General features: G+C 41.7%; 1 protein-coding gene and 1 long non-coding RNA gene across 2 annotated transcripts; one reads left to right on the top strand and one right to left on the bottom strand.

The window, feature by feature from the left end:
- Window positions 1–4,349: 4,349 nt before the first annotated feature.
- Window positions 4,350–10,045, bottom strand: LOC114301380 (uncharacterized). The gene is made up of 2 exons (XM_082874315.1): window positions 7,623–10,045; window positions 4,350–4,935 (listed from the first exon to the last, which is right to left on the bottom strand). Exons 1-2 carry the CDS (start codon window positions 10,021–10,023, stop codon window positions 4,568–4,570), a joined length of 2,769 nt encoding a protein of 922 aa, XP_082730441.1. The 5' UTR covers window positions 10,024–10,045; the 3' UTR covers window positions 4,350–4,567.
- Window positions 5,990–6,728, top strand: LOC145792797 (uncharacterized). The gene is made up of 2 exons (XR_014332703.1): window positions 5,990–6,233; window positions 6,271–6,728. It is a non-coding gene; the product is annotated as an uncharacterized LOC145792797 (long non-coding RNA).
- Window positions 10,046–10,719: the final 674 nt, after the last annotated feature.

Below are 10,719 nucleotides of genomic sequence, written 5' to 3'. Positions count from 1 at the left end.
CATTACCTTCTTCAAGGGTTGGTCGGTGAGGACCACTATGGAATGGGCTTGGAAGTAAGGACAGAGTCGTTTGGAGGCGGTGACCAAGGCCAAGGACAATTTTTCTAACAGTGGGTAATTCTGCTCCGCTCCCCTGAGAGCCCGACTAATATAGTAGACCGGCCGTTGGACAGAGCCGTCTTCCCTGATAAGAGCTGCACTGACTGAGGAGCTTGACACGGCTAAATAGAAGAAGAGGGGTTTACCCGTGATTGCCTGTGAAAGCAGGGGGGTTGGCCATGCACTGTTTCAACTGCTGAAAAGCCTCTTCGGATTCGGTCGTCCATTCAAAAGTTTGCCGAAGAACTTCGAAGAAGGGGAGGCACTTATCCGTTGCGCGAGAAATGAAGCGGTTGAGGGCGACAACTTGGCCAGTGAGTCTTTGAACATCCTTAACCGTTCTGGTTGACTACATTTTAATCAAGGCCTTGATCTTTTCAGGATTGGCTTCAATGCCCCGCTGACTGACCATGAAACCTAAAAACTTCCCAGATCTTACGTCGAAGGCGCACTTATCCGGGTTGAGCTTTATTTGGTACTTTCGTAGGGTGGCGAAGGTCTCTCGCAGGTCGGTCAGATGATCAGCGGAGAGTTTGCTCTTGACTAGCATGTCGTCGACATATACTTCCATATTCTGACCTATCTGATGATGGAAGACAGCATTGACCAACTGTTGGTAGGTGACCCTAGCATTTTTCAAGCCAAATGCATCACACGGTAATGGTAGGTACCTCGATCGGTAATGAAGGAGGTGTGTTCTCGATCAGATGGGTGCATCAGAATTTGGTTGTACCCAGAGAAGGCATCCATGAAGCTGAGCATTTGATGATCGGCCATGGCGTCAACCAGCAGATCTATGTGGGGGAGAGGATAGCTGTCTTTAGAGAAAGCTCGGTTGAGGTCGGAGTAGTTGACACAGAGTCGTCATTTACCACCATTATTCTTACTGACCAGGACGACGTTTGACAACCATCTAGGGTAGTCCACGTTTTTGATGAATTGTGCCTCAAGGAGCTTGTCGACTTCTGCGGCAATGAGAGTGTTGCGCTCCGGATGAAAGATGCGCTGCTTCTGGCGGTAAGGTCGGAAATGGGGTTCAATGCTGAGGTGGTGGGTTATGAATGAGGGGTCAATAACCGGCATGTCTGAGTGGGTCCAGGCGAATACATCGTTGTGCTCGATCAGGAGGGCAATAAGGTCGACCTTTGCTTGGGGGGATAGTTGGCTGCCGATTTTGGCAGTTTTCGTTGGGTTAGCGGGGTCGATGGGAACCTCAACGAGCTCCTCCACAGGCTCCCCTCTAACCAGCTCGTCCTCATCTCGGACGTCAAGCCCTTCAATGATCATTGCCTTCTTCAGCTTGACTTCTTTGAGTGAGGCGACATAACATTCCCTGGCAACTGTCTACTCTCCCCTCACTGTCCCGACCCCCAGATCGGTAGGGAACTTAATAGCAAGGTGGAAAGTTGATGTGATAGCTTGAAAAGCATTTAGGGCGGTGCGGCCAAGGATGATGTTGTAGGCAAAGGGGTAGTCGACAACAAGGAAGGTGAGCAACTTTGTGGTCTGCCGCGGGTACTCGCCGATTGTGATAGGAAGATCGATGGAGTCGACGGAGGTCACCCGGTTACCAGTGAAACCGACCAAAGGGGTTTGGAGAGGAGACAGACTTTTCTCCCCAATCTTGAGCTGGCGAAAGTAGTTGAGGAAGATGATGTCTGAAGAACTACCGTTGTCGATGAGAACTCGTCTGACCTTGTAGTTGGAGAGGAGGGCAGAAATGACGAGAGGGTCATCATGAGGGTAACGGATGCCTGCGCAGTCGGCGTCCGTGAAGGTGATAGGCTCGGTCCACTGCTTGGGCTGTTTGGAGGGTCGGTCCACCATGGCAACTGCTTTGTCTGAGCCCTGTCTTATCTTTCTGAGTTCTGCTTTCTGAGCCGAGCGGGATGGTCCCCCACAAGCAAGGCCGCCTGAAATAACTCTGATTTCTTCAACAGGTGGATGGGGGATTACCTTGCGGCCGAGGCTGCTGTGGAGGGCAATCATGGCCTTGGTTAGGTGGGGCTGGCTGCCGGGAAGGGGTGCGCCGGTGGTTGTTTCTAAGGGGCTCAGTCCTTTGCCTCTGCTGAGGGCGGGTGTGTGTGAACCGGCTAAGACGTCCCTGACGTATTAAGGTCTCGACCTGATCTTTGAGGTTGACGCACTCGTCGGTATTATGGCTGTGGTCCTGGTGAAAGCGACAATATTTGGACTGGTCTTTCTTATTGGAAGGGGTTCGTGATGGTTGTGGCCATTTGAGGGGGTAGTCCCGCTGGATCTGATTGAGGACTTGTTCCATAAGGGAATTGAGGGGTGTGTATCGTTCGAACCGACCGGGCGGTCAGGCTAGTGCCGTCCAGTCAGCTCTGAGGGGTCGGTCGGTATAGTGGGGTGTTTGGTTATTGTGCTGGGTGTTTCTGGTTTCTGAGTCTTTTCGTTTTTCTCGAGAGGTCGGGTTTTTTGCTATAGGGTCTTGGCGAGCGGCTAGGGAATCTTCTGCGTTTATGTATTTTTGGGCTTTAGAGAGTAGGGCTGCCATGGTGGTGGGGGATTTTAGAGAGGGAGAAGAGGAAATCAGACGACCGTAGTTCGGCCATGAAAGCCGTAAGGATGACCTTATCATCATTTTCCGCCACCTGCAAGGCTTCGGTGTTGAAGCGGGTAATGAAATTGCGTAGGGACTCCCCCTCGGTCTGGCGGATGTTGAGGAGTTGGGTTGCCGAATGGCGTTGGCGTTGGGCTTCAATAAAATGGCTGAGGAAGGAGTCACTGAGATGCTGGAAAGTGGATACGGAGTCTGCTGGGAACTAGCTAAACCACAGCCGAGCTAACCCCTTCAGTGTCACGGGGAAAGCTCGACACATGATCTCATCAGGGAATACATGGAGGATCATGAGGGTTCTGTAGGTCTCCAGATGGTTGACTGGGTCCGTCGTACCATCAAAAGAGTCGATGGTGGGCATTTGAACTTGGGGGGTAAAGGTTTGTCCCGGATGGAGGCAACAAATGATGAGTTTGCTGTAGTAGAGGGTTTATGCTGGATGTTCTGCGTGACCCCTTGGAGTTGGAGCTTCATGGTTCGAAGTTCTGCATCCCAGAGAGGGATGTTATCACCACCGGAAGGCAGCGGAGGTTGGACGCTACTGGCTTCCCCTTCAGGGATTGGTGCCAGGACCGATGGATGTGGGGGTCGGGGTGGTGGATTTATATTAGGAGGAGGAGGAGGTTGCAAGCCTTCCAAGTTGGGTGGATAGGGCTGCGGGATAGTATGGCTCGGGGCTCGTTCTTGGTTGGGCGGAATAACTGGAGGTGGTAGAGGAGGCATATGAAGGTTTCTTTGGAGTAGGGCATTTATCAGGGCTTGGTTTTGCTCGGCCATGCGGTTAACGTTGTTGGTAAGCTCGATGAAATACTGTGGTGGGTTGTTTGGATTGGGAGGGCCGGCTTAGTGGTCGGCAGCATTTTGGTGAGAAGCCATGGATCTAGTCGTGACCATACACTTTGATGGATAACAGGAAAGGGTTATTGGAACAGGGTCTACAGCGATAATGAGCACAACTGGCGCGCAGAGCAAAGCGTTCCCACAGACGGCGCCAACTGATGATGCAGTTCGTTCCAAGTGGAACGGGTCAGACTGATCCACGCTTCTCAAGCCTACGTCCGAATGACTAAGCCCACGGGGAAACCTGCACAAAAGTCCAATGGGGGAACGGGGAGTCCCCTAGCGAACCCTCCGACGAGCAAGTTAGGAAGAGAAGTGGATTGTAGAGATAGATTAGAGATAGAAAGCAACCTTCTTCTTGTTTTCAACGTCTGCTTATATCCTTTGATAATCATTTCATTGTCCCTTCCGACCTGTCACCTTGGCCAAAAGTCTATGCTGTAGCTCACCTTGTTCAGGGTGAAGGCGTGCTATCCCGACGAAGAGGTGTTGTCATAATAAATGCTGTGAGGGGCTGCATTAATGGCGATGTGCAATGGCAATAACTTTGCAGATCTTTGTCTGCTGACGTGGCTTGCCCTTTACTTGCCATGTGTCTGAATATTATTGGTCCGTCATGTCATGTTGACTTCCAGCTGTGCTGGGCCTTATCAGTTGGGTTATGTATTGGGTCTTAAGTGGTAGGCTTGGGTTGTTCATAGTGGGTTATGGCCTTTATGGGCCTACCCACGTCAATAATTATTAAAATTACATGAGAGATTCTTATATTTACCAGAAACCTCAAGGGATGTAAGTGTAATTTATCCTTAAAATAACAAAAATAATGTTTGGTAATATGTCTCTGGGATTAGATTAAATTGAATAATCCTAGCGAGAACAAGTTTGAATTTTATTTATCTTCTTACTCAAGTTTCAAAATTTTTTTTTTTTCCTTCATCTTCTTCCTCCTGATATGAAGTAGTTTCCGAACTAAACTTGCACACAACCCTCACAAACAACAAACAATACCGTCAAACAATGGAGATGGTTTCACAGATCCTAAATCTAGAACAATTGCCCTAGTGTCATTAAGAGAAAAGGCCTGGACAGAGGTGGATTCTTAGTTGATAGCTTCTTTGAAACTTGTTGCATGGTTGGCCGAGATTGTGGACTGGAGCTCAAGCATTCAAATGCAAGCTTCATAATTGAGATCACTTCTCCTGCAAATTCATCCATAGGAGGCGAGAGGTGTTGATCCACTACATCCTTCAACAATATGTGATTGGCAGATGATGATGACAATGATGATGACAACGATGATGATAGGAATGAGATGAAAGTGCCAGGATGGCTTCCCAAGATCACTTCCAATGTTACCACTCCAAAGCTGTAAACGTCACATTTCTCATTCACTTCCATTGTGTAAGCAAGCTCTGCCAAAAAATAAAAAATAAAAAAAAATTAAATCCTCTATATCAATGGTCAAATTATATTATCCTACATTGTAGGTGCTTGTGTGGAAATATTGATTCTTTTTTTGTTTTTTGTACATCGGAAAAGGAATGTAGAAATATTGATTTACTTTCTTATTGAGTTCATAGTTGCAACATTAGTACTAGGTTTACACATTGAATTTCTTCCCTAGCCAGATTCTGTAATAAAAATTACATATCACTAAATCCAGTCTTGCCAATTGCAAGGTTCCTTATTTGGAATATATATTGGGTATAACATTAAATGATACACACTCTTTTTCTTTTTCTTTTTCTTTTTCTATTTTTATATTTTTAAAATTTTCCTTTTGTTGTCTTTAATGATTTTTTAAAAACTGTCAAAAAAAATTCACTTTTTCAGTCCCTTTTATTAAACAACCTGAAATTAAAAATATTTAAAGATCAACTTTTCTTTTCTTCATTTATATATAGTCTTGATGGCCCTACAAAAATAGACACAAATTAAAAGAAAAAATCAGTTAAATTTATCTAATTTTGTAACTTTAGCACATGAAAATAAGAGTAAATTACATACACAGCCCCTAAGATTTTTGACAAATATAGAGATCTCCCCTATAGTTTTAATAATTACACAAACCTTCCTTACTTTAACTGACAATATCAAGATTCTCCCAATCCGTCAATTTTGCACAAACAATGTTACTTTGTAGGGTTAAAAGGATAATATGGTAATTTTGTATAGAAAAGTAACATTGTTTGTACAAAAGCAGTGCTTTATACCCCAGTGGGGGTCGCACCCCCAGTGAGGTGGCGCACCCCCACTGGCTGACAGTACCAAAAAAAAGAAAAAAAAAAATAATTTTTTTCGCCCCAATCACAGGCCGCCACCTCACTGGAGGTTGACTCCCAGAGGGTATAATGCATTTTCGCTAAAGGTAATGCCTTTTTCTTTTTTAACCCAAAGCCACCACCCACAACTTATATGTTTCTTTCTTCTCTTTTATTCCCCTTCTCTATCTTCCTAACAGTGAAATCGAACCCCACTCTCTCTCTCTCTCTCTCTCCCTCCTTTCCAACCCAACCCAACCCAACGGTGCCTCTCTTCTTGGTCTCTCGCGACAATGACCAACGACCCTCACCACACCAACCTAACCCACCCTCTCCAAACAAACTCTGCAACCAGACTACCAATAACACTTGTTTCTCATTTTCTGCAATTAAACAACCATTGTAGAGTATGATTCTAAATTGCACAGATCCAAATCAAACCCACAGAGGTGATGGTGGGTATGGTTTCCAATCAAACCCACAGAGGTGATGATTGGTATGGTTTTAATAGTGGAGGAAGAGATTGTGGCTGAGGTAAATGCAATGACCGTGGTTTCAAAGGTGAAAAGGGTTATGATGCTATATTGGTGTAAGAGATAGTAAGAGATGAGATTAAGCTTGCCTGTTACTCACTCTACCAATTCCCCCAGTTTTGGCAGTCTAGACAAGAGGGTTCAATTTCCAACTAGTTTTGCTTTGCTAATATAATTTGTTTGATTGTTAGATTTTGATTTTGTTCGGAAAAATTATTTGGTGGTGTTAGGCTTATTTTATGTTGTTCTTTATTTGATTTGTACAGATTAAAATTTGTTACTTCTTCTATTTCGGTTTACACTATGCAAACTACTCTTATTCCAGGGTCGATTAATAAGGCGATTGATCATTGTAATAATACATTTTTTGGGGGAGGTTCTGATCAGAAGAGGAAGATTCATCTTGTTAAATGGTGGTTTAGGTCTGAAGCAAATGGGTAAAGTTAATGATGCTTTGCTATCTAAAATTGGTGTTTTTTTTTTTTTTTTAATTTTTTTTTAAAACTGTTATCTAAAATTTGTTGGGAATGGTGGTTATTGTAAGTTGTGGGTGGCTTTGGGAGATAGGGTCGTGTGGTAAATGTATGAATAAATGGTTGAGCAGTGGTTATTAAAAGTTGTGGGTGGTGGCTATTCTGGGTTTGTAACAGGGTAAATGTAGATAAGAAACGGGGAAGAAGGAAGGAAGAACAAAGGCCGAAGAGAAATAAGAGATTGATATAGCTATTTCAATATTTATTTTTGGTGACACCAGTATCTTCTGTTAGTTATATGAACGACAATTAAAAAAATGAGAGAATCTTGATATTGTCAATTAAATAAGAGATTTATGTAATTATTGAAACTATATAAGAGATTCTTGTATTTGTCAGAAATCTCAGAGGAGGTACGTGTAATTTACCCTTAAAATAACAATAACAATGTTAGGTAATATGTCTCTAGGATTAGATTAAATTGAATAATCCTGGCGACGACAAGTTTGAATTTTATTGCTGTACAAGTAAGAAAATTTTATTTTACCCCTCCCCCCCAAAAAAAGTAAGAGAATTTAACAGTCAAAACAAATAAAATCCACAAAAGTCATCATGAAAATCAAAACACTAAGAAAATATGTTTGTATTCAACCATCGTTATAATCAAATATATAATCCATGACCAAGAGGAAAGAAAATCAAAGAAGTGTTTCAGTCCAAAATTGTATCATTACGAAATTGATAGCAAAACTAGATGAGAATCAAAATTCTATCAGAGATGTGAATTGAATCGGTTGATCAGAATGAAATTTTTTTGTTAATAAAATGTTACCTGGAGCAGCATATCCAAAGGTTCCTGCGAATGTGGTCCAATTAGATGAGTCAGGCTTCAACAACCTAGCCGTGCCAAAGTCTGAGATGTGAGCCTCATATTCCAAATCTAACAAAATGTTCTTGCTCGATATGTCTCGATGGATCAACGGGGGTGAACAATCATGGTGCAGGTAGGACAACGCGTTGGCCATGCCTTTAATAACATTGACTCTCTTAATCCATTCAAACTGTGCGGCTTCTATTTCGTTTCTCAATAATGCCCCCAAGCTTCCCCGCTCCAAGAACTCATAAACCAAAAACGAGTTTTGTGCATGATAACAATAACCATGTAGCTTCACGATGTTTCGATGTCCTATCTCTGCAAGTGCATGAATCTCCGAAGTAAAAGCTCTTGCGTTTGTTGCATCGCTATCTTGAGATGAGTGAAGTTTCTTCACGGCAACAACTTGACCGGTTTGCAATTCAGCTTTATAAACACGCCCGGTCGCTCCCTCTCCAATGCAATGTTTGGCGTCAAAATTTTCTGTTGCTTCGATTATGTTTTCATACGCCATTTTACCATCATCGCTCCATATTGTAAACAAATTCTCCTCTTGTTCTTCCCCTAACTTGTTTTCTTCGCTCTTTACTGTCCCACTACAAACAAAGAAAACTTTAACAACGACAATAAAAATACAAAGAGAGCCCAAAAAAGGAATTACTATGATTAGGATCAACACTATCCTCTTATTATTCCCATTGACATTGTTCCTTATCTTGGAGGGGCAACTGTTGAGACCCCGAGCATTTCCACACAAGTTCTTGTTGTTGCGAAATGCCTCCATTGGAGCCTCACGAAACGCTCTAGTATTAGGAATAGGACCCTCCAACCGATTGTAGGACAAATTGACATACATCAAGCTTAACAATCGATTGAAAGTGGATGGGATCGAACCAGAGAGATTGTTGGAGGAGAGATCCAGCCTTTCTAGTCGGAGCATTTCTCCAATATGTGGTGGTATCTCTCCCACAAGTGAGTTATGGCTAAGATCAAGACTTTCAAGAGAACCCAAATTCCCAATCTCTGAGGGAATACTTCCCCTAAATCTATTGTTGCTCAAATTCAGCTCCCTTAGCTTCAAGTAATTCCCAAGTTGTGCCACAACTACACCACTTAAATTGGTTCCACTCAAATCGAGTTTTTCCAGATTCATTAGCATCCCAATTTCTACTGGAATACCACCTGAAAGTTTGTTATCATCCAACACAAGTACACGCAATGAACTCAAATTCCCCAATTCCTTTGGAATATTCCCAATTAGATGATTGGAAGAGAGATCAAGCTCTTCAATTCGATATGCTTCAGCAAGCTCAGCTGGTATCTTCCCAGAAACTCGAGTGTTAGAGATGCTTAACTTTGTCAAGTTTCCAAAGAACCTCCAATTCCAAGAAAGCTCCCCATAGAACTCATTATAGCTCAAATCAATGTACTCCAAATTTGGGTACACCCCAAAATCCTCTGATATGTTACCCACTAATTGGTTCTTTTCAAGCCTAAGTCTCATCAATTTGGAACAATTTTTCAAGGATTTTGGGATTCGACCCACAAAATGGTTGTTAGCAGCAGTCAACTTTTCAAATGACCCACCATGGCAAATCTCTTGAGGTAGAGAGCCGCTGAAATTGTTTTCACCCACAAAAAGTCTCTTCAATTGGGTAAGATTGTTTATTGATAAAGGAAGAGACCCACTGAGTTTGTTCTCAAAAAAAGTCAGAAGATAAAGATTACTTAGCTTTCCAATCTCTGACGGTACAGAGCCAGATAGCTCATTGTAATGCAATCTCAAGTAAGTGAGCTTTGTCAAGTTGCCAATGGAGGGTGGGATTGTTCCAGAGAGATAGTTTCCAAAGAGAAGAAGAACATTCAATTTACCGATGAGTCCGATCGAATCAGGGACTGGACCGTGGAGTTGGTTTCGAGCCAGAGCAAGGTAAGTGAGCTTGGAAAGGTTGGCTATGGAGGATGGAATGGTTCCATGGAGTGAGTTGTTTTGGAGATCAAGTCCAAGAAGGTGTGGAAATGATGAGAAGCCAAGGCTTTGGAGATTACCTGTTAGGCTAGAGCTCTTGAGGTTTATGTCTATGACACTTCCATGGTTGTTGCAGGTGATTCCATCCCATTGACATGGCGAAGAAGAAGATGATGAAGAATTGGAATTAGATGGTTTCCAGGAGAGTAGAGGTGAAATGGGGTGAGTGCTATGGAGGATGGTTTTCCATTTGAGTAGTGTTGTAGCTTCTTGATTATTTTGTTCAGTGGTGTTGTTGGAGGCAGAGTGGACAATGAAGAACAAGAAGAAGATGAGGAAATGAAGATGGAGACGTAGAATGATGAGACATTTTGTGAAAGAGGACAACATCACCTTGTTATTACTTTGGTTGGTTGTTAGGTGTGTATTGAACTTCAGCCCCTATATATGTACTAGTGTGCCCGTAACACGGCGTAAATAAAATAAGTGAGAAAAATAAAAAAAAAAAGGGCAGAAAATAAAAATAAAATAAAATAAAATAAAATAATTTATCAAATTTATAAGTTTTAGTCATAATTTAAAAAAAAATTATAAAAAATTCATTAATTTTCAATTTTTAGCAACAGTTTGAAAAATTCGTCAACAAAATGTCTTTAATTGTAAGTTTTAGTGATAATTTATAAAAATCATGATAAAAAAAGTTACTAATTGTCAATTTTTAGTGATATATGTAAAAAAATGATCACAAAAAATTATTTTTAGTGACGATTTTACTATGACTTGTTTTCAATAAGATTTGATAAGAATTAATGCCAATTATTATGACCTATTGGCATTTTACTCTATATTTTATAGCTTAAAAGTTAAAAAATTATTAAAATAATAATAAAAAATTCAAAAAAAATTATACAAGAAAGTTAGTTTTTTTTTTTTGCATAATTTTTTTTTATAAAAGTCAAAAAAAAATCACAAACATATGATATTTTTTAATCTCATATTTTAGTTAACAAGTTAAAAAATTACTAAAATAATATATTACTAAACGAGGTATTAAACAAACAAGTTTGGGAAGAGATCAGGTTCAGA

Source organism: Camellia sinensis, chromosome 6, assembly GCF_055761805.1.
Source record: "Camellia sinensis isolate YWXY chromosome 6, ASM5576180v1, whole genome shotgun sequence".
Taxonomy (NCBI): domain Eukaryota; kingdom Viridiplantae; phylum Streptophyta; class Magnoliopsida; order Ericales; family Theaceae; genus Camellia; species Camellia sinensis.
This window is presented reverse-complemented; position numbering and strand designations above follow the sequence as displayed.